At 35.1% G+C, this 25,328-nt stretch overlaps 1 protein-coding gene and 1 pseudogene across 2 annotated transcripts in view; both read left to right on the forward strand.

Annotated features, from left to right (window-relative positions):
• COL21A1 (collagen type XXI alpha 1 chain) overlaps positions 1-25,328 on the forward strand; it is a 172,840-nt gene that overhangs the window by 118,216 nt on the left and 29,296 nt on the right. For both annotated transcript variants that reach the window (XM_053668361.1, XM_053668360.1), the window contains 3 exons: positions 913-968; positions 1,083-1,136; positions 15,070-15,123. In XM_053668361.1, the coding sequence (XP_053524336.1) occupies positions 913-968; positions 1,083-1,136; positions 15,070-15,123 (164 nt within the window). The remainder of the gene's footprint in view (positions 1-912; positions 969-1,082; positions 1,137-15,069; positions 15,124-25,328) is intronic.
• LOC119055201 (uncharacterized) lies at positions 8,513-8,610 on the forward strand (annotated as a pseudogene).

Here is a 25,328-nt window from a genome sequence, read left to right on the forward strand (position 1 = left end):
TATTGAACATTCGGTGTAATAGAAATAGAAAACTTCAAGTTTAGTCCCAGCCCATCATTATAGTAATTTGTTTTATTCACATTTCTCAAGAGTTTATTTTTTTTATTTATTTTTTTAAAGATTTTATTTATTAATCTTTAGAGGGGAAGGGAAGGAGAGAGGGAGAGAAACATCAATGTATGGTTGCCTTTCATGCGTCCCCTGCTGGGAACTGGCCTGCAGGGAACCTGCCTGCAACCCTGGCATGTGCCCCGACCGGGAATCGAACCGCGTTTGTCTGGTTCACAGGCCCGTGCTCAATCCACTGAGCTACACCAGCCAGGGCCTTCTCAAGGGTTTATTAAAAAATGAAAAGATAACTGATGATTCTTATACATGGTAATCTATAAGAATATGTTCTGTTGTTGATCATTTTGAACTTTTAAAATAATTAAAGTGAGTGATAGCTGCTTAATGGTGTCTGTTGAGAATGTTATGGGCCTTCCTATTTCTTCATAGTGAAGGAAGGTTATATTCTCTGTATATTTACAGTACTCATTGCCTTTTAAATTTTCCCAGTGTGCGGCTTTCCTATTTTATTTTGTATATATTTTTATTGTTGTTCAAGTACAGTTGTCTCCATTTTTCCTTCACCACTCCCCCCACCCCAATCATCTCCACCTCCCACCCTTGACCCTTAGATGCTTGTAATAATTCTGTATCCATCAATATTTTCAATGCCTTATATTTTGTCCATTGTCCTGGTAAAATAATACTCTGTCAACAAGATGCAAAGCCAACACAAGCTGTAGTTCCATGAATTCTGTCATTACATAATGAGGTTAACCTACTTTCCTACCTAAGTTTGAGTTGGAAGTTTAAAAGGTAATTGAAAGGATTGTTTAAGTTTTTTTATTTTTATTTTTTAAATGCAGGGTGCAAAAGGTGAAAAGGGGAGTGCTGGTTTTCCTGGCCATCCTGGACGTGCTGTGAGTTCAATAGAAAATGTTCTTGCATATTTTGCCTTAAATAAAAATTATCTTATAGTATCTTTCTTTAAAAATATTGCAAAATATATTAAAATAATTATATTTATTTTTCAGGGAGAACCAGGACGCCATGGAAAGGATGGATTAATGGGTATTCCTGGTTATAAGGTATTTATAAAAAGAACAAAAAAGGTTTCTGAATTTATTAATATTAGAAAAACGTACCACTACCAGACTTCCTTCCATATGGTGTAAAATTAATGGGCTAAAACTTGTTGTACTGTAATTTAAAAGATACTAAATATCTTTTGAATCTATTGTCAATCCTTATTGTCCTAGAAACAAATTCCTAGCATATTAAAAGGTTGACTTCTTTGAAAAGCCATTCAGATGAGTTTGTTTAGTTGGTTAGCAGCAGAAGTTCTTAGCTCTGCCTTTTGAAGTTTCAGTACGATTGAGTGGGTTTTAGTATATTTACCAAGTTATGCATTCATCACTAGAATCAAATTTTAAAAGAAACCTTATACTTATTAGCAGTCAATCCCTATTTCTACCCAAGCCATTATTCCTTCATTTCCAGCTTATGCAAGCTCTAATCTACTTTCTGCCTCTCTGGATTTGCCCACTCTGAACATTTCACATAAAAGGAATCATACTATATATGGTCTTTCATGCCTAATCTCTTTTATTTACCATGATGTTTTCCAGGTTCATGTGTATCTTGGCCCGTATTAGTACTTTGTTCCTTTTTATTGGTGATAATGTTTCATTGTATGACTATGTCCCATTATATTTATTCATTCATCAGTTGATAGACATTGGGCCTATTTATATTATTTGGTTATTATACATAGTGCTGTTAGGACTATTTTTGTATGAGGTTTTGTGAGGATATATGTTTTCATTTCTATTGGGTATATTCCTAGGAGTAGAATCACTGGAACATATAACTATATTTAACATTTTGAGGTCAATTTACTCTTGGTATTTGCTTTCCTGATAGATTCATGCCACCTTTCATATTTAACTTTGGTTATGGCTCTCATTTTCTAAGTGTGAATCTCCCAAAAGCAATTAAGTTTATTCTTTCTCATTTGTTTATAATTTTTTATTGGAATAATTTGTGATTTAAAAAATGCTTATTTTTTAAACTTTATTTTCTTAGAGCAGTTCCCAATACATCCCTCTTCCCCACTATCAACTTCTCACACCTGAGTGGTACATTTGGTACTATTGATGAACCTACTCTGACAAATAATTATTACTCAGAGTCCACAGTTTACAGTAGAGTTCACTTTTGATATCCTACAGTATCATATATAATACTTTCACTACCATGAAAATTTTCTGTGCTCTGCCTGTTCATCCTTCCCTCTTTTCAACTTCTGGTGACCACTGACTGGTCTTTTTCTGTCTCCACAGTTGTGCCCTTCCAGAATGGCAGTAGTTGGGAGTTGTATAGATTGTAGCCTTTCAGATTGGCTTCTTTCACTTAGTAACAGTCATTTAACTGCCCTCCATGTCTTTCCATTGCTTGCTAACTCATTTCTTGTTACCACTGAGTCACATTAATTTGTCTGAATATTCTACAGTTGATTTTTTTGGGAATCTTTGAATATTGAATCATACCTAATTTTTCTCTGACCTTTTTAAAACCTATTATCTTTAACCCCCCAATTTCTATTTTGAAAAATTTCCTACAGATAGTTGAATTATATAAATATATGAATATTCATTTCTATTATACATTTTAACCACTGAGGAGTAAATTGTAGACACACTGCATTACTCTCCTAAATACTTAACCCTTTATCTTCTAAGAATTTTTTAAATTCCATTATGATACCAAAAGATCTAATATCAATACAATAATATTTTCTAATATTGACACCATATTCAATTTTTTCCAATTGTCCCCAAAATGTTCTAAATAGCTATTTTCTTTATACCTTGTATACACCTAAGACTTGTATATTTTATTTAGCAATTTTTAGTTGGGGTTTTCCAGAGAAACAAGCCAACAGGTTGTGTGATGTGTATGTGTATTTTGCATATGTATACATGTATATAGATAGATAGAGAAAAAGACAGAGAAACAGAGAGGGGGTTGATTGTTTCATTTTAAGGAATTGGCCCACACAGCTATGGAGGCTTGTAAGTCTAAAATACGCAGGGCACGCTGGCAGGCAGGAGTTGCCAAGAGTTGGTATTATAGATCCAGTCCAAAGGCAATCTGAAGATAGAATTCTTTTTCCCTCAGGGATGTCTCAGTCATTTTCTTCTTTAAGTCCTTCAACCTTTGAATAAGCCTCACCCACATTATGAAGGGTAATCTGAGCTATACTAGTAAGCTTTTACTGAAAGCTTACTGATTTGAACATTAATCATGACCTTTAAAAACTCCTTCAGAGCACTGTCTAGATTGGTGTTTAACCAAATATCTGGGCACTCTTGCGTGGTCACATAAAATTAACACATAACCTTATTTTTTAACACATAAAATGAACTATCACAGATGGCATGACTCTTTACTCTTTTCATCTAAAGGTGACCCTTTTCCCCGTTTTGGTTTTTCCTGACACTAACATGGCATTTTCCAGTAGAAGCTCATGCAATTTATATTATCAGTTAGTAGTATTGTATCAATAGTAAAGAAGTTTTCTGATTGTGTCTTTATGATTACATTAAGGATAAATATTTTGGCAAGAATACAACATAGGCAATGTTTTTTTATGCTTTCCATTACATTCCTTTAGGAGACACATAATATCTCTCTATTATTGGTAATACTAAATTCGATCATGTGGTTAAGAAAGTGGAACTAGCTCTCTGTGTGTAGGCATATGTGTGTGTTTGTGTTGCTTGTTCCATGGTATATCTCTAATTCATTCAGGTCCCATTTACATGTCTCTAAAAAGTACGATAATTTCCTTTATAAAAGAATAGCATATATTTGGTTAGTTTTTCCAAGTATGTAATATAATCAATGCTATTGTAATAGTATCATTTTATAGCTTTACTGAAGTAAAATTTATGTATAAATAAAATTCACTCATTTTGTGCAACTACTACCAAATTCAAGTTTTAGAATTTTTGTAATCCTGAAGAGTTCTCTTAGTCTCCCTGGCGGTTAATTACTAACCCTGCCCTTTGACACTAGGCAACTGTTGCTCTGCCTTCAGTCCCTATACCACTCTTACAATTTCAATTAAACATAATTGTGCTGTGTTTAGTTATATGGATACAGGATAATTATTATTTTCATTCATTAGTTGATGAACATTTGACTTGGTTCTTATATTTGACACTTATGAATAATGTTGATATGAATATTCTTATGGACATCTGAGTTGGATATGTTTTAATTTCTCTTGGGTAGATACTTAGAATTGCTGGGTTGTATAATGAGTGTATTTTTTAACTTCCTAAAAAACTATCTATTTTCCAAAGTGGTTGCATATTTCGTTTCCATCAGCAATGCGTAGAAATTTCCATTTTGCCAAACCCTGCTAATAGTATTACCACCCTTTTTATATTTTAGCCATTTCAGTTAGTAGGTAATGGTATCTCATTGTGGTTTTAGTGTGCACTTTCCTGATGACTGATGGTGTTGACATCCTTTTATGGCCTTGGCCGTTTAGGTCTATGATCCATTTCAAATTAATATTTATGTATGTGTGGTATGAGGCAAAAGTCAAGATTCATTTTTTTAATATGGAGATCCAGTCATTCCAACACCATTTATTGAAAAACTATCATTTCCCATTAAATTATGTGACCACTCTTGCCAAATATAAATTGATCAGTATCTGTATGGAACTGTATTTGGACTGTTGGTTTTATTTTAATAATCTATACCTCTGTTCTTCCTCAACTTGAAATCAGATAGTTTAAATATTCTAAATTTATTTTCCTGTTTTTAAGTTGCAATGGATATTCTAGATCTATATCAATCTTATATAAGCTTTAGTGTCAGCTTGAATTTTTACCAAAAAAGCCTACTGATGTTTGTTAAATAAACTTTTTAGTTAGGAATAATTTTAGATTTACAGAAAAGTATAAATTTTAGGTTTGTAGTACAGAGAGTTCCCTTATATGCTTGACCCAGTGGTTCCTCATGTTAATCTCTTATGTTACTATGGTACATATATCAAAACAAAGAAATCAATGTTGCGATATGTCTGTAAACTGAATACTTTATTTGGGTTTCATTATTTTTTTTACTACTATCCTTTGTCTTTTCTAGGATCTAAGCCAGGATATGCCACAGTGCATTATTTGTCCTAACTCTTTGGTCTTTTGATTCGTGTAATTTATTATTCTTTTCTTGTTTTTCATGACTTTGAAAATTTGAAGAATATTAGGCAGGTATTTTGCAGTGCTACTTAATTTGGATTTGTCTGATGTTTTCCTCATGATTAGACAGGGATTATGGTCTTTTTGTGGGGCAAGGGAAGCTAACACAGAGGTGACTTGCCCCTCTCAGAATATCAGAGGGTTATACTACCCACATGAGTAATTTATTGGTTTTATTAACTTTGATCACTTGGTTGTGGTAGTATCTGTTAGGTTTCTCCATCATAAAGTTACTACTTTTTTCTTACCACATTATATTTGGAATCAAGTTACTAAATCCAGCCCCTACTCAAGATGGGGGAAGGAGTGGATTAAGCTCCAACTCTTAGAGAAGAGGCTATCTTTACATTTTTCATTTATTTGGGGGAGTCGAAGTGGAAATGATTTTGTCTGCCAGTCTTAGAACATGATATGCTTGTTCTACTTATGTAGGTTTTCTTATTTAACTCAGCGATGTTTTGTGGCTTGAAGTACACAGATCTTGTATGCCTTTTGTAAAATTCATATGCAAGAATTTTTTTTATTTCTTTATACTCTTTTGAATAGATTTTTTAAAACTTGTTTTTTGCTAATATATGAAAATACATGATTAGTCTTTATGTAGATTATGTCATATACTGTATAATATTGCTGAACTCATTTATTGGTTTCTACAATTTTCTTTATAAATTTCATAGAATTTCCTGCAAAGATGATAATATTGTCTGCAAATAAGGACAGTTTTCTACTTCTATACTAATTTATGTGACTTTATTTATTTTAACACAGTGATGAGGCCCCCCAGTGCAATGTTGAATTAAAGTGGTGAGAGCGTATATCCTTGCTGTCTTTGTGATCTTATGTAGAAAGCCTTCAGTTTTTCACTAGGAAGTGTTGGTTGTTGGTTTTATGTAGAAAAACTACATCAGGATGAGGAAATTCTTTTTTACTCCTATTCTTTTTAAAAGTTTTCTTCTTTTTAATTATGATAAGGTATTGAGTTTTGTCAAAAATTTTTTCTGTGCTTGAGTTATATGATTTTCCTCCCTTATTTCCTTAAAATGATTTATAACATTAGTTGATTTTTTTTTTATGTTACACTAACCTTGCATTATTGGGATCAGCCCAACTGGTCATCTTAAATCATTGTTCATTGTCATGAGGGTTATTAGTGATATCTTTGTTTAGCTTTGGTATTCAGGTAATAATGCTAACTTCTATTTTCTAAAAGCATTTATGTAGAATTAGTATCATTTCTCTTTTATTAGTTTGGTAGAATTCACCAGGGAAGCCATGTGAAAGTGGGCTTTGTAGGTGTGAGGAAGATTTTAATTACTAGTTAATTTTATTTACTAAACATTGGAATGTTTAGATTTTTTCTCCTTGAGTCAGTTTTGGTCATTTGTGCCTTTTAAGAAATTTGTCTGTTGCCTTAAACTTTCAAATTTGTTGGCATATTCTGTTTATAATATTGCCTTATTCTTGTCCTTAGTTTAGGATTTATAATAATGATTTATATTTCACTCTTAATATTATACATTGTAATAATGATTTTTTGGTAGTTAAATTGAAATCAAGCACCAGGGGATTTTCCCCCATTTTGCCCTGCCATCCGGGTTCTGATGATGAGTAGTTCTTTGCTGAGGAGTTCTTGTATAACTTTCTCTTGCACAAAAATTGTTCTGCTTAAGTACTCTAGTTCTCAGAGGGTGAATAATACTAAAAATTATTTTCTTAGGAAATTAGTCCATCTAGATTTTTCAAGTGACTTATATAATATCATGCAAATTCCTTTTATGATTTTAAAACACTCTATTTATTTTAGTTATTATTTTTCCTTTGTCATTTGCTTACTTTGAATATTTGTGTTTTTACTTTTTTCCATTGATTGTATGAGTTTCTGGATTAACTATTATATTGGTTTTTATTCTAATATACAACATTGTAATGTAATTATTGACTTTATTAATTTTTCTGTTTTTTAAAAACTTTTATGTATACTAGTTCCTTTCTTCTTTTTTCCCCTACATTTTTCTAGTCTGTATAATTACAAAGTAAATATATTTTTATTATCTTATTGTTATTTTGCTCTAGGTAATTTATGAATATTTTCTGCTTATGACTTCAATTTCATTCACCTGATTTTAATGTACAATGTTTTCATTAACATTACTTTTTAGAAATCCTGCAACTTTGGTTTTATTTCTATTTTTAAAGAGTTGTTTAAAAGTTTAATTTTTTTTGGATTGAAAGTCTTTTAATTATGATTCTATTGTCAATTTCAGGTTTCATTATACTATGTCAGAGAATATTATTTGTATAATTTCTTCCTTATGATGTTTGTTGAAAAAACTTTTTCTTTGACTTATTATATGTTCAATTTTCAGGAATGTTCCCTGTGCATATGAGAAGGTAAATCTATCTTGAGAATTATAGAATACCTTGTCCAGATCTTCATATATGTACTTACTTTTGGTTTCTTTGCCCTGTCTGGGCAGAGTGGTCTGTTAGTGTCCTTTCAGTGCATTTCCATCTGTTCCTCCTCCACCTTCTGGCTCATAAAGGTGGTTTTTATGTTATTTGTTGCATAGATATTCATAAGTGTTCCATCTTCATTTTTGATTGTGGCTTTAGCATTATATAATGTCATTTTGTCTCTTTTATTAATTTATTAGCTTGAATTCTACATTCAAGCTATGATCTTATACCAGGATCATATTCCTCCTTTCTGATTGTTTCTATTTGCTTGCAAAGCCTTTGCCCACCCTTCGGCTGTGTTAGCTTCAGCTTTTGGAATCACTTTGTTTTAGTTGTTTCTCATATCAAGCATACAGTTTGTCTTAGCTTTTTAAAGCATCTTATTTTTCTTTTAGGAGGTTAATTGAATCTTTACATTCATAGGCTGACAGATTTGGTCTTTGTTACTTATGTTATAGATTTGGTCTTTGTTACTTATGTTATAGTTTTTCATATTTACTATATTTATTATGTTATATTTACTATGCTTCTTTCTCTGTGTGATCTATTGTTTTCTCTCTTTTACTTTTATTTTTTTTGGAATTTAAGAAAATTTATATATATATATATTTTTTTTTGTAGTTGTCTTTTCCCCTCCAGTTTTATTGAGGTAACTGACATAGAGCATTGTGTAAATTTAAGCCATATAGCATCATGATTTGACTTACATATATTAGGAAATGATTACCACAATAAATTTAGTTGACATCCCAATTGAATGATACAGAGAAGATTAGAATGGTCCCTGCTCAAGAATGATATGCAAATGCATGAAGCATTCCCATTTTTTTAAAAAGAAAAAAGAAAAGAAAAAAATTTCCTTGTGATGAGAACTCTTAGGATTTATTGCTTTAACAACTTTCAAATATACCATATATCAATGCTAACTACTAATAGTCTTTATACTAATTCCTTAGTAATCTATAAAGACACTTAAGAATTTCTTTAGCCCCCCTTCACCTTACTTAGACATTTAATCTTTGTTTTGTTGACTTTAAATGATATTCTGTTATCTATGTTGCAGTTAATGAATTTATTCTATTTTCTCCTTTCCATTTTTATTTAATCATGTAACTTCTACCTTTTTAAATCATACAATATTTACAAATTTTTTCTACTCCTTCCTCACCTTTCTTTCAGATCCCTAATTAAATATATTTAGTGTTTATCACCAGCCCCTTGACCTGTAATCCATAGTCATAATTTGAGTCTGAAGAAACTTCTCCAGTATATTCCTTAGAAAGGGTTTGTAGATATAGTATTCTCTGAATTCTTATATTTTATTTTTTATTTTATTTATTTATTTAGTTTTCGATTTTACTTATTTATCTTTAGAGAGGAAGGGAAGGAGAGAAGGAGAGAAACATTGATGTGTGGTTGCCTCTCATGAGTCCCCTGCCAGGAACTGGCGCATAACCCAGGCATGTGTCCTGCCTGGGAATCGAACCGAGATCGTGTGGTTTGCAGGCCTGTGCTCAATCTACTGAGCTATACCAGCCAGGGCTCTTGAATTCTTATATTTTAACATATTCTATATTTATGTTTCTTGAATGATAGGGTGTTATAAAATCCCTATCTCACTGTTTTTCCTTCAGTTTCTTTGAAATCTTGCTCACTGCTGTCATTATGTTACTGATGTCAAGCTGATTGTCTTTCTCCTGTAAGTGGCTTTGTCGTTTGTATGGAAGCCCACAGAGTTAAAAAAAAAAACTTTGTTTAAGGTCTGATAGCATAATTTATGTATCAGCATTAAAAATTTCAATTATCCCCAAATTCTTTCAATAAGTAGGTTCAGGGCTCTTTTAATTCTGGAATGTTCTCTTGCATCTAGTTTCAAATAGAACTCTTTTTTATATCATTTTGGTTTATAGGTATGTTGAGACTTTGACTGTCTTCTATCTCTGTCACTTTCTGAGCCTTTCTCTCTTTTTAGAAATTTCACTTATATCAGCTGTGTTTAGTTGCCTTCTCAGTGCTTTTTTAAATTTAAAATTAAATATATTTCCCTTTGGTTTCTGGTAATTTAATCATAATATCCAAGTTTATTTTGTTTTTTCAACTTATTTTGAATTAAGTTAATGTATATATCTATATCTGAAAATGCTTGTATAATGTCAACCTATATGACAGCTTTTTGTTGCAGTTTTCTTCTGCTTTTTGTGAGGAAAATTTACTAAAATGTTTTCATTCTCCTTTTCTATTTTTTCTTTTAGTAGTTTTGTTTGGGTATTGTCTGCCAATTCCTTTGCAGTTTGAAATGTCACAAAAATTTAGACTTGCGATAGTAGGCAGGGTGTAAGAGTTTGAGTGGTTGCTAGGCTTTTTAGAGTCTCTCCTTTTTTATGTATAGTGAAGTTAAAAGTTTCTTTAAACAATGAAATTATTTACTGGGAAGAGTTTAGTATATCTTCTATTGTGGATGTGGAGAAATGAGAAGTATACTGTGTTCATTTAAGATTCTCGTGGCACGTCCTAGCGTGGGCGTCTGGCCAGCAGTTAGATTCAGATAAGGAGCTCCGTGTCTGTCATTTGGAGTGGGGAGTGAGTGGGGGACTGCGCAGAGCTGGAAGGATTGTCTTAGGTTGTGTAAGGGACATCGGTTTCACTGGAAGAAAATGCAGATGCAGGTAAGTACATTGGTTTGGTGGCAGGATGTTTGACTTGTTTTCTCAAAAGAAGCGGGAGTGGTCACGTGTTGTGAGAGGAGAACAAAAAGGCAATTTTTGTCGATGGGATAACTTTTTATACTCAAATGTCTGCATGGAAAATAGGGCAGAGAGGAGGTCAAGGACATATAGAAGCTGCACTGAAGTCTGGATGAAGCTGAAAGTCACAATCTGTGTGACTGTCTGTTGTACTATTATGTTTCCCTCCTGTGTCCCGAGAAGCCCAACCATGGGTATTTCAGTTCAATTTACTCAATGTTGGGGTTTGCATAAGCAAGGGAAGCAGATAACAGTGAGGTAAAGGGTGCAGTTTCGTTAGAGGGCAGTTGACGTACTGAAACATGGCAATTAAGCTGGACATGAAAAGAAGTGAGCGCGAGAGAGGACAGATTACAATAAAGGGCATAATTTATTAGACACTGACTACATCCTGGCTCTTTCCCAGCACTTTTTATCCATTTTCTCATTACTATCATGAATCATTATGAATTGTAAGTGAAAAATTTTACTGTTTTACAGAAGAGGAAACTAAAGATTGGAGAGATGAGATCTTGTCTAAGATTTTGTAGCCACGATTTATCAATGAAAATTTCATTCACCAAATTGAAAACCCACTATACTCAAATAATCTTTTCCAAATATAGGCAATGATGCCTGACTACATTATCAGCTTTACTGTTTTTATGCATTTTAGCTAGATTGAAATATTGACCTAGTTTTTATAAATACTCATTTTGCCTAAATTATATTGCCAAACCACAGCAGCACAAATATAAAAAGCATTTGGAAGCTAAAACAAATAATAAAAGTAAAAGATTGTTAAAACCCTGATTTTGTTGGCAGTTGAGTAGCTGACTTTTAGGAATCTTCTCCTAAGTACTTAGAGCTATCTATGCAAGGCACTTTCACAAAGGTTCTTATTTTTTATTAAAAAAAACATATACAATTAGGAGTATTAATGTCATTTGGACATTAAGATCCGATTAAGAGAGCTTGAAGAGTGCACCCAGAAGCACAGTCAGTCACACGGCTGAGCTAGAATCCAGGCCTCATTTGTGTGACCCTGTCCATAGACCAAGTCTTTCAAACTTCCCGTCTGTTTGTTTCTTCAGCCAGAAGCAGCTTCTCAGCCCTGTATCTTTGGTATAATCTCTGGAATGCTGGAGATTTGTTTACATGTGAAGAATAAACTATGCAGTAATATCAAAGTCAAAATGAAGTGTTTAATAATGAAGAATTTTCTTCAAAATTGAGTTGTATTATAATCTCTAACCTGATATTGAGGGGTTGCTATGATCACAAACTAAATTACTCCCCTTATTTTTGTGAGTTAAGGACCAAAGACCACAGCATGAAAGGAGATACACATGCAATACAAGTTTCATATGTCTGGTTTTGGTTAATTTCCCTTCTTAAAAATAATTGGTTTCTAATAGAATAATCATCTTTAAAATTAGCTATAGAAATTGGGTTGAGGAAAAATGTTTAGTATGACTTTTCCTTAATTATTTTTTAATCAGTTAAGGAGTGCATAAGATAGCAAATGATATCAATAAGTCAGAGGTAGAGGCATGCTCTGTGATGTTTCTGACCAGCCAAACTGATTGGCTCTTCAGGTTATCAAAGCAACCAAGTGACCGGGTTCCGTTCTGGTTACAGTACTGAATTTTACAGGTTGGCTGTGTATTGCATTTGAGTAAGTTATGGAAAATGCCAAAAGGAAATCATCCTTTCATCTCCCAGGGAGACATTAAAAGAATGATGAGCCCTGGCAGGGTGGCTTAGTTGGTTGGAGTGTTCCCTTCACCAAAGGGTTGTGGGATGAATTCTTGCTCTGGGAGGGCACAGCGGATGGCTGATCAATGTTCTTCTCTCTCGTTGATTTTCCTCTCTTATCTCCATCTCTCTCAAATCAATAAAAACATGTCCTTGGGTGAGATTTAAAAAAAAAACAAATTAAAAATAATGAAGGGAACACTGAGAACACTCCTAATAAAGATTATTGGCTCTCATCTTGCGATTACTAACCTGCATAATTCTTCCAACAACAAATGCTGTAGCTCTGTCCACAAATGTTGTTTTCCATTCTACTTATTTGTTTGAAATTAAACATTTAAGAATAAATAGTCCATTCTCCCTTCCTTGATATGCTTCTATGTTTGTAAAGAAGTGGTGATAATAGCCTTAGATTTAGTCTTACATTCTGTTTAGCATATTCTAAATATCATAGGTGATTAAAAAAACCTACATAAGATGTTTTCTGCCTTTAAAGAATGTGCAAGTTAGGAAACACCTATATAAAAAAAACACCTGCTGAACAATCCAACAATTGTAAAACTCAGTGCCAAGTATAAAGCTGTACAGTGCCATTGGAGTTCACAGATAGAAGGACTGGTAAGAGCAGAAAGAGTGTGTAAGTCTCTATTTAAGTCTGAGCAAGAGCAATTGTTCTCAAAGTGTGGCCCCAAGGCCAGTAGTAGTAAGACCTGCTGGAAACCTGTTGGAAACGCAAATTATGCAGACCAATGGGATCAGAAACTCTGGGATCTGCACACTAACCGACCCCCCAGGTGGTTCTGATGAGAGTGAAGTTTGAGAATCACAGCTAAAGATCACAAAGAATATATTGTATGTCATTCTGATTATCTGTCCTAAAGAGAAGTAGGAAGAATAAGGATAGACGAAATCCTCAATGAAAATCCTGTGGGATTTCATTACTGATGAATTTTTCTGATGGTTACTTTAAAAAACAAACAAACAAACAAATAACCTCCTGCTAATTAGAATAAAATAATAACCTTTGGTTAATGGTCAGATAAGTAAAAGAGACTTTTTACCAACCAATTTAGTCTTGTAATACCAAATTCATTTTTCAACTCTTTAACAACTGCCCTCCTCCCTTGATTTTATATAAAAAAGAGCTAAACTACAGATTTGCTTCATAAGTCACATATGACAGTGCCTGGAGGTAGGGGAAGTTAGGTGGCCTAGTGCCTCACAGCACTAACATGGTTCACGCACTGGAATCAGTCGGAGATCTGTTACAACAGACTTTGGGTCTCCATTGTCCAGCGCTGCTTATTCGGGAGGTCTGCAGCAGGGCCTGCAGTTTTGCAGTTTGAAGAATTTCCCACATGAAGTGGAGCTGATCTGGCTGCTGTGGGGGCCACAGTTGAGAATCACCGACTGGAAAGAATCCTCCTAATTATCAATGTGTGCTGAGCTGATGTCTAGTTGTTACTTTATTTCCCTGATGATACAGGACCTGACATGTCTGTTTCTCTAGTTGTTCAGGCTTTTTAAGCTGTAGTTTTAAACTAAGTGCATTTAACATGTATCTTTGTTTCTCTTTGAAGTTTTTATAGGATTTTCTATAGAACCATTCAGTCAGCAGGACTCCCCTCTCCCAATTTGGTTAATTTACAGGAAAACATACTTTTGCTCCCTCTGTTCTCAATTGTCAACTAGTGTTTGTAAATAAAATTGGAACAGATGAACTATTTAGCTTTGGTTGGTATTTCAGTGGGCTAATGAAATGCAAGAATTCATAAAAACAGGATAATCTTTGTTTATATAATGTAATATAGTTGAATTTTTTCCTAAGTGTTGATTATATTAGCCAAGTTTTGTTGGTTCTTCCCTCTGTGGTTCATTTCTTATAATTTTGGGAAACTCATTAGAACGTGAAACCTTTGAAAACAGTGTTGGCATATCTTAGTATATGTAATTCGAGACCCTTCCCCTTTCAACCTATTTCATTTCAGGTGTTTGAGGTATTTACACAAAAAATTGCTTTTGTTTTACTTTCTTTCTTGCTCTTATGTAGGATGAAATGGTCTTCCTGGTATGAAAAAAAAGTGTTTACTTGTTATGTAATACTTCACTGAACAGAGACAAAAATTATGGCTTTTAATAACTGTTAGGTTTCAAAGAGCCTAGATTTGGGAAACACTTAAAATGTGAGTGGATATAAAATAAAATGGTTAAATAATTTGAGTGTAGAAGTTTAAAGGTATAGAACTAAAAATTATTATACATTTTGACAGATGCCTAAAAATACACATTTCTGATGTTCATTTTAAATAGGTAATACAAAAGTGCCAAATAATTTTAAATAAATAATCTACAAACAACTCCATTGTTTATTTTGTGATAACTTCATTGTTAATGAAAACACTTTATTCTGGATTTAAAATGCATCTGTTCAGAGAGCAAGGTCAAATTAGATTTAATAGGATGGTAAATTTTAAAGTCAAAACAAAAATAAATATTAAATGGATTGATGTAAACTTTGTTCACATTTACTCTGACTACAAGAATGATGTCCTATTCTCATGAGTATATACTACCACAATTATTTTATAACTTAACTACCATCGTGTATACATTTGCTATTTACAATATATAGTTACTTTATGAATTTCAGAATGTTATTTGATGGCAGCAGAAGTTACTATCAGTAATCTAGAAGTAGTTTTTATTTTCATTTGTGTCTAATATGCTTTAATATATAAGTACTATACACTGTTATTTTATAAGCATGTCTGAAAATGGAATCGTTTATTTCTTTTTCTTGTTAAAAGGGAGAGGCGGGCCCCCCAGGTACTCCGGGGCAGGATGGACCTCGGGGAGAGCCTGTGAGTACCTTCTCAACTCGCTTCTCAAGCTACAGCTCTTTGCCTGTTGCGAAGTCCATTGACTATTCAGATTCTCCTCCCAGGTGCCCTCCTATTCTTCTTTAGTCACTTCCAGATTTGGAAGTTGTAGAAGCTTTTTGTGGAACGCTTTAAAATGTTGAAATATTTAATCTTATTTCACAAACTAGAGAGAGTTTTGCTGGCAGGAAATTTATGTGCAGAGTAAATCACAAGCAGTCATGTCCACGTGAACCAGGGTTAGCACAGCAGTGCGATCTGTTGGTGAGCTTTTCCGCCAGTGTCACTTTGCCACTGCTCACTGCTTTGTAGTATGTTCTGTGGGATTGCATGTTGAGAAGAATCAAAGTAAAGAAACATACGATTAAAAAGTATTGAATCTGAATCCTAGATACATGTATTTGTAGCAAGCGTGCCACACGACTCAACTTCAGGTGAATTTTGGAAATATATTTGTTTCCTACTTATTCCTACAACTCATGGTCAGCTTGGCCAACATTTAGAGACCAGTAGATTTCATTTTATTTGTCAAAATAATGCATTTTTAGGAAATTTGTGCAATTAATTTTGGGGGGGAGCTAGGTCAAGAAATTATATAATAGCCAGTATCTATTGCAGTTTATCAGAAAGTGTTCAGTTAAGTGCTTTGAATCCAAATATTGTACATCAGAGGGAGAGAAGGATCACCAAAGCTTCTAAATGGGGTGGAGGGATTAACCTACTCTTAGAATCACTCAATCAAATATCCACTGAATTCTCATTTTGTGCAAGTTCTCTCCTCAGCTACCACCTTCAAGGGCTTATAATCTAGTTTGGATGATAGCAAAAAATCACGCAAATAACTACTGACTGAGGTGGACTATACTAAATGCCCAGTAAGGATTTAAAATGGAGTCAGAAAGCCAAGGTGTGAAGGTTGTCTCTGACACATTCCAGATGTGGGAGCTTGGATAACTCACTTCATATCTCTAAACACCTTTCTCCTCTTTAAAAAAGTAGACATACCTCTAGTGCCTACTTCATAGGGATATTGTGAGGCTTACATAGGAAATGAGAAAATATTTGTAAACCCATTGTACAAATGCTGAAGGAGGATAGGAAGGGATTCTTGTATCATGGGATCATTGAGACATTTTTACTAAGGATTTGGAGCTAGACTTGGTGGAGAAAGGGTGACTGGGAATGAAAGGAAAAGGAAAGGGAGAACTAATGAGTGAAGACACACAGCTAGGTTGGTTAAGGGTGTGCCCAGGAAATAAAGAAATGATCTTAATGAGGTCCTGTGAAGGGTCCTTGTTGGGTGGTAGGAAGTAAAGTTAGGAAGGTGATTAGGATCATAAGATGGAGATCCTAGAATATGAACTTAGGAAGCAAACATTATTCACTTGCTTTGAAAGTTGTGTAAGAAAAAATGTAATAACATGATGAAAAGTAGTACGTTACAGGCAGTTATGAGCTGCTGGTATATTTAGAATGAATCAAAAAAAGAAGAGGCTGGAATCAGGACACTAATTAGCTGCCTATTTTGACAGACCAGGCATGGGCAAATATGGCCTTTGTTAGGGTTTTAATGGAATGGGAGAATTCAGTAGGGATAGTGTGAGTTTAGTATGTCCGACCAGCAATTATGATTAAAGAATAATTCTAGGGCTTGGTAACTGGTTATGAGATTGGCTATATTTATATTTTTTGTTTCAGAAAAATATAAAGAGTGTCTGTGTTCATGCTTGAGTGAGTGAAGACAGGGGACTTTGGGAGGGGAAGACAGAGAGGTGAGAGAAGGTGACAGAAAAAGAGGGGAATGAGGGGCGCTGGGCATCAGAGGCCAATTATAGTTTGAGTTGATTGTGTCCTAAATGTTTGTGTCATTTGTTTGTAAGCATAGTGACTGATTTTTCTGCAGAAGCAGGTGACAGGACAGCTGACCAGCACGTCTAGGTCAACCATAATGCAATGAGAGCTGTGTATATTTGCTTTGAAATTAGCACTACTGTGATGCCATTAAAAAAAAAACAAATGGGAAAGAAGGACACCAACTGGTGTTTTCTCCTGCCCTGCCTGTTCCTGTTTTATTCAAGACTGACCCCATCTAGAGCTTTTGCACTAGCATACATTTTTACATGAGGCAGCATAGCCCTTCAGAGTTCAACCCAACATTTAGTGTATTCCTGAAATGTGTACAGCATTGGCTAGCGAAGAGAGAAATACGGACTGCCCCTTGGAAGCTCACAACCTCATAGTGGAGATAGACAATGGAAGAATTAAAAAAAAACACCAACAACCTAAACCTAAGAAAAAAAAAGACAAGCAAGGAATTGAGGCAGAGAAAAATGTCAGTGAGCTAGTGGAGGTTATTTAGATGTACTCTCTCCTTCTATACCAACCAGATAGAGAAGCGGGAGTTACCAAGTGAGACTGTTCAGTTCCTCTCCCACCAGATCGGGGCAGGCAAGTGAGGATCCCTCTCTCTGTTCTCCCACTTCTCTCTCTTTCCTGCTAAGTGGTGGGGGGCAGTCAGGTTTCCTGTACCAGGACACGCGATCTGTTAGGAAAACAATGGCTAGATTAAGCCTTTAAAATTGACCCACATCATCTGGATATAATTCTTCTGATCTTTATTTTTTCTAATTAAGAGCAATTAACATTACAAACTATTCTGTTATTTGGTGATTGATGAAAATTTGGTTGGTAGAAATATCATCCGGTGAAGATTGAGCTTTAGCATTTGTGGAGAAGCTTTGAAAACGGGGAAAAGGAGGAAGTTTATATATTTGGTGACACTAAGACATGAAGACTTCTGTTGCCTGTGCCTGCTGGTTTTAAGAATTTATAATGAGTGATTTGGCCCCACTAAAAAGGACATGCTCTTATATTATCTGTCCTATAATGTAGGAGCCAAGAAAATTAATGGAGCTTAAATTGGAAGGACAGAAGCTCTTAGAAAAAAATGCTTTAAAGCTAATTAAACACAGCTTATAGCAGCTGGACGATGACTCATTCGTATAAGTAGATTGATAAATATGAACTAACTCCTGGAATTTAACTTGAGGACAAGGGCTGTATTTCACTGGAAAATGATTGTGCCACAGAAAAAGACAGATACTATATGATTGCACTTATATGTGGAAGCTAATGAACAAAATAAACCGACAAACACAATAGAAACAGAGTCATGGACACATAGAACAGACTGAGTTGTCAGAGGGGAGGGGGAGGTTGGATAAAGCAAGTGAAGGGATTAGCCAAAGAACATATGCTTATAACTCATAGATGCAGACAACGCTTTGGGTTGACCAGAGGGAAGAGAGGTGGAGGTTGGGTGGAAGCAGTCATACGGGGGAGGGGGGGAATGGGGACATCTGTTAATAGTGTCAATAATCAATGAATGAAAATGTACAATTACATTCACATGTCTATACTTTATATTTTAAAAGCTAGTATTATCAATCCTAATAGTAACTCAGTCCTCAAGGTAACTTACTTTCTAAATGGCAAATTATAGTCACTCAACTTCAATTCAGGTGACTGTAAACCCAATTCTAAAACCTGCTGGATTTATTATAATTGGTTTCAACTATGCGTCACGGTGCTTAGGAATTATAGTATCTCAGTCATTTATTTAGTAAGCATTTACTGTCTGCTTTATGCCAGACATCATACTAGCTGAGGAGAACATGAGGTGAGTGTCATGGCCCTGCCCTCAAGCAGTGCAATGAGCCAGTGGACCACAACATCATATAAATGCATGGGAACGGGGGCCTTGCAAATTTGTACAAGATGTGTATAATGCTAAATGAGTTTGGGGATGCCACTGAAAGGGATGCATTTGTTTTCGCCCTTTAAGTAACAGCATTATTGAGATAAAAATCACATGCTATACAATTCACATATTTAAAATGTATAGGGATGCTTTCTTGGCCAAATTCTCGAATATAAATGGGAGATGGCTGGTTCTTTGGGCTTCAAGGCAGGAGTCTGTTGCATGTTCGCAAACACAGAAGGAAAAGAAGTCATGATACTTTGGGAACAGCTGACACTAGTTTGGGCTGCTCAGGGTACGGGGAGTGGGTGGGATAAAAATACAAGATGAGGTTGTAGGGGTAGGCAGACTCCACTGCAAGAGAGGCCTCATATGTCTGTGCTATTAGGACTTAAATCTGAGAGCAGTGGGAGTCATTTAACGGTTTTAAGTTGAGAAGTAAGTTGATCAGATTTAGAAAGTTTTAGGAAGATCGCTGACAGCAGAATAGAGAATATATGGGAGGTGAGCCAAGGTGGTGGACAGAACCTGGTAGCTGAGCTCTGTCACCACCAGTTCCAACTAAGGCAAGAACATTCAGAGTTGGGATGAGGATGAGCAGTTTCAACTATTTGAAATGAACTAACAGGTACCAGTAGAGCTCAAGGATCAGCTGCATGTGGGTAAGATGAAAAAGGATGACTCTCAAATTCTTACCACATGCATAGAGGTGCAGGATGACCAAGCAATAGTTTGAAAAAGAGCAAGAAGAACCAGTTTTGTCTAGGGGAGGTGATTCTAATATATTTTTAAATGAACCATATCTAGTTGACATTTACAGGATGGGGCATTTCAACAGGAAGACTAAACTTTGGGTAATTAGAATAGACATGTAAAAATGGGGACTAATACAATTCCAGTAAGAAATAGTGGGTCAGATCAAGGAAAATTTAGAAGAATTTCTGTGAATACTAGGTATAGTAGATTGAAAAATGCTTTTCTTCCCCAGAAAGATATCAGACCCTAATACTCAAAATCTATAAATGTTGTCTTACTTGAATAATAGGTCTTTGCAGATGTGATTAAAGCTTTTGTGATGGTAAATTACCCTGGATTACCTGGTGGGTGGGTCTGATCCAATCCGTTGAAAGGCATTAAGAGCAGAACTGACATTTCTCAGAGGAACTAATGGCTGAGATTGGGGTGATGTGGCCACAAGTCAAGGAGTGCTAGCAGCTCTCAGAAGAGGGGAGAGGCAAGGAATGGGTCTTCCCCTAGAGCATCTAGTGGAGCACAGCCCTTTCTAGACCTTGACCTTGGATTTCTGGCCTCCAGAACTGTGAGAGAACAAAATTATGTTGTTTAAAGCTAATAAGTGTGTGGTAATTTTTGTATAGCAGCCAAAGGAAACTACACTGGTCTGTTTGGCTACTCTAATCCTTAGTGATCGTTTATATAATGAACCCATGTAAGAAGGCATGTGAATACATACTGATACATCAAACTCTTCGTAGCATATGTATTGATCAAACGCATTTGGAGTTAAGCAAATAGGTAAACGGGTTTAAATGACAATTTGGTTAAAAGCAAAGTTCCTCAGTGACCAGTATTTTCTGTATCATCAATTTAGTTAAACTTTCATGTATCTTTAAAAAAATTCATCCACCTTTCATTTTTCTACATTTTTACATGCTATTTACTGGCTTTGAGCCCTACTGTCTTCCATGTACTATTCATTATATTGCACAGTTGGAACAATTGAAATGTCTGATGCATTATGTATAAGCTATATAAAGCAGAGTTTAAAAATATAATACTATTCGAATATGTATGGGTAAGAAAGAATGTGCATGGAAAACGTAGTTTAATCATGTTTCAGTTACTTTGCTTATTTTTTCTCCCAGGTTGGTTTTTTTATGTTCGTTGTGTTCTATTTTTGCTTGTCTTCTATTTTCCCCTATGAGCATGTTTTTGTAATACATTATACAGAAATTAAGGCCTGGATTTTGAGTGTTTTACTCTATTTCTTTCTTCTATAAAAGATGTTTAGTCAGATTATATTTTCATTTTTGTGCCAGAGGATGAAGAATAGATTGTTTCAAAGAATCCTCAATTGTTCAAAATGTGTTTTCCTAACTTCTTACAAAATCACTCTGATTTTATCCTGGGTGGTTGGGGGGTTAGGGCAGTATCGGGCAGCAGCATGCTAAATTTACCAGGAGTTGAAAAATGATGACTGGGAATATTAATTTTTGATCTAGCTTGATTAATTTTGGATCAAATTACTATATTGATCATTTTTGTGCATTGGCCACTCCTTGCTGACCTAGTGGCCTGCAGTAGCACTCCACCACTTCTTTGTCATAGCTATTCCTGTCCTGCCCCTCAGTCCTGATGACTTCTTGTGTCTAGCATAGCATTTTCCTCAGGCAGTCTGGGCTGCTTGCTTGCTAATGCACAGGAAGCCTTATGGCGAAGCTCGTGGTGAAGATTTGTAGGTGGAACTAAGGTTCACTGCTTGAGCTGAGGTCCCTGGAGCTCCATGATTGAGAATGAGAAACATCACGGCATTTTCTGGATCGATGGAGGTGAGCGGGTATTTCTTAGTGAAGGATGTCTTAAGTCTTTTTATTCTGGAAATATTTGCTTTATCATTTTCTTTTCCTGGAATAAACACACGGGGATCATTGTACTATATTTGAGGACATTGACTCATAGACGCTTTTGTTGTTCCCTTTCCTCATGCCTTTCGAATTCTTGCTAAACCGCATGTTATGCTTGTCTTTATGGTGTAATAGTAACTGCTGAGCCTTTTCAAGTCATCATTTACTTAAGAGACAAGTGGGTCTTTTGTTTAGTCACCTTTTCTGTGGTGTGATTACTTCACATGGCATTTTTTATACTTAGCTACTGAAGAAATGCATTAAATTCTTGGGAAAAGTTAATGTTGAACTGCTCTGCTGGTTTCCCATGTGGAATAATCAATCCACTTTATTGTATGAGTAAAGTGGGGGTGTCTTTATTTGCCCACTTGACTATATTTCTGATTTAGACTGAGAAGAAAGGTAAGAAGGAAAAAACCCCACTAGTTCTGTCCTTGTTATTAATTTGATTTGCAATTGTGCTGCAAGCCTTTTAAGGTCTTTCATGCTGATTTGTATCACTTTTTCCGATCCTTTACAGGCACAGTGAGTGGCACATCCTTGGTGTGTGTTGAGTGGAACAACCTTAACCTGGTCTCTGCTAAGAATTTCACTTGGCACCTGTAGGGTGAAGGCAACCCACATTTAACAACTTAGGAAATTCTTTTCCTTATTGTAATAATTTTCTGTTAATTCCAGGTCAGATTTTAAAACTTAGTTGAGAATAATACTTTGAATGAATTATGAAATAGGCTTTATCTAAATTAAGTAATGTAAATGACCAGTTATCTGTAGAAGTGACTAAATTTATGACTAACATCATCACTTTTTTGCTTTCACAAAATATGGCATTTGGTATTGTAATGATTGTAAAAATATTTTTCTTTGGCCAATTATTTGTATAAATTAGTTAATAAAGTCTTACCAGGTATAATCATAGATATGCTTGATTCTTTCCTATTATAAATGATTTCACTGACATAGTATAAAACTAGACACCCATCATAAAACTTTATAAAGCGACAGTGTGGATTTTAAGTTTTGAAGCTCCATGCCTAAGGTATTGATCATTTTTTGCTGGTGTTGTTTTAAAGAAATCTTTTGTAACATGATCATTGTAAGATCATTTGTAAGCATTAAAATATACCTATTTGAGTCTTCCTCTTCTTTGTTCATTTCTTTATCATTTCAGAGAGGCTTTATAGAACCCTGAAATGACAAGAGGAATAAATGCAACTGAATATAAGAAATGATGCATGATTAAGTCTCAGAATGGGTAGTATATCCTCTGGGTAAATATGGTCTGTAGTCATATGGGGACCAGGGGCATTTTTGCTTTAAAAACCTTTGATATCTGAGAGATTCTCATATGATGTTCTTGAATCATCCAAATACATTCTCCATTTTCAAAGCATGAAAAATACATAATTAACAAAATAGCATAGCTCAAGACAAGACATGTTTATTTGTTAAGTATATTTTACTGATTATTCTATTACAGTTGTCCCAATTTCCTCCCCATTGCCCCCTTCACTGGTCCTCCCCTTCCCTCCAGTAACCCCACTCCCCCCTTACTTCATGTCCACGGGTCATGCATATATGTTCTTTGGCTTCTCCATTTCCTATACTTCTCTTAATATCCTCCTGTCTATTGTACCTACTATTTATGCTTCTTAATCCCTGTACCTTTTCCCCCATTCTTCCCCTTTCCACTGATAACCCTGTATGTGATCACCGTATCTATGATTCTGTTCCTGTTCTAGTTGTTCGCGTAGTTAGTTTTTGTTTTTTAGATTTAGTTGTTGATAGTTGTGAGTTTGTTGTCACTTTAATATTCATGGTTTTGATTTTATCCTTTTTCTTAAATGAGTCCCTTTAACATTTCATATAATTAACATTTCATATAATTTCACATAATAAGGGCTTGGTGATAATGAACTCTAGCTTTGCCTTGTCTGGGAAGCACTTTATCTGCCTTTCAATTATAAGTGAGAGCTTTGCTAGATACAGTAATCTTGGTTGTAGGTCCTTGCTTTTCATCACTTTGAAATTTCTTGCCAGTCCCTTGCCTACGAAGTTTCTTTTGAGAAATCAGCTAATAATCTTATGGGAACTTTTTTGTAGGTAACTCTCTGCTTTTCCGTTGCTGCTTTTAAGATTCTCTATCTTTGACCTTTGGCATTTTAATTATTTTGTGTCTTGGCATTGTACTCTTTGGTTCCAACTTTGGGGCTCACTGTGCTTGTATGTCTATTTCCTTCATCAAATTAGGAAAGTTTTCTTTCATTATTTTTTCAAATAAATTTTCAACTTCTTGCTCTTCTGCTTCTCTTTCTGGCATCCTTATGATTCAGATGCTGGCACTTTTGGAGATGTCCCAGAGTCTTCTTATTCTCTCATTGTTTTTTTGAACTCTTGTTTCTTTGTTCTGCTTGAGTGTTTATTTTTTTCTTATGTTCCAAATCATTGATATGAACCCTGCTTCCTTCCCTTTACTGTTGATTCTCTGTAGATTTTTCTTTATTTCACTTAGTTTAGCCTTTATTTCTTCCCTTATGCTTTTGCCATATTCAGTGAGTTCTCTGAGCATCCTCACCACCAGTGTTTTGAACTCAGCATCTTATAGGTTGGCTATCTCCATTCCACTTAGTTCTTTTCCTGGAATTTTGTTATGTTATTTCATTCAGGCCGTATTTCTTTGTCTCCTAATTTGGTGGCCTCCCTGTTTCTGTGTGTTAGGTACAGCTGCTTTGACTCCTTGCCTTAGAAAAGACACCTATAAATTCTCTGGGATGGAGCCTTAGGTATTCTCCAGGGTGGGGCAAACTGCCTCACTACTTTGTGGCTCTGTATGTGGGGGAGAGTTTAGGAAGGAGACAATGCCGGGAAGGCTTGCTTGTCACTCACCCTGTTTACAGTGATTTTGCACCCCCTTCCCATTATAGCCAGAAGTTATGAGGCTTTGTTTTCCCAGTGCTTCAACCCTTGGCTATGCAGTCTGGCCTGGGGCTAGGGTTGCTTGCTCCCAAGGTATCCTGTTTGTTCCCCCACATGTGCGTGTGATACCCCACACCGCCCATTCTACTGGCCACTGTGCCGCACCACACCACATCCTCTCTGTCCTGGCTCCCTGGCTCTGCCCCTCCTACCCCTCTGGATGAGCATGGCCTCTTTAAATCTGTGGTTGTCGGGCTTCCATATGGTTTGATTTTCTTGCAGTTCTGGGTGTTTTTTGTTTTGAGGTTAGTTGTGATCCTTTTTATTGTTGTGTAAGGAGATGACGTGTTTCTACCTGTGCCTCCATCTTGACCGGAAGTCAAGGCATTTTTATTTTAATACTGGTTTTATGATCCATATAAACTATCTGAGCAGATGTAATGAGAATGTTTTACATTCATTAACTTTCATTGAGTGTGGTAACAACTATATTTTTTATGTGACCCATGGTGCATGCTTTGGTAACTAGATCATTTCATTTAAGGATCTCTTTCCTTAAGAAAAATAAATAAATATATTTAAAATGCTCCAGTGTGGTTACCACTTTGAACACCACGCAGATGTATGATGCCTTTGAGAATTAATACTAGAAAATTATTTATGTTTTGGATGTGTCTAAGGGATATTGAAACAGAGGGCAAATGTCTGAGAAAGAATACTCAAAATATTTTAGTTTATATCAATATTTATTTTTTTCTGGTAATGAGGTAAGCACCTAATTAGGTAATTGATTGTCAATGGTTCTAGCTATGAAAGTGGTTTACAAAAATAATTTTTATATTGTTTGAAACAGAGATGCCTAGTTACAT

This window comes from Artibeus jamaicensis, unplaced genomic scaffold, assembly GCF_021234435.1.
Source record: "Artibeus jamaicensis isolate MK-2021 breed Jamaican fruit bat unplaced genomic scaffold, CSHL_Jam_final contig_484, whole genome shotgun sequence".
NCBI lineage: Eukaryota > Metazoa > Chordata > Mammalia > Chiroptera > Phyllostomidae > Artibeus > Artibeus jamaicensis.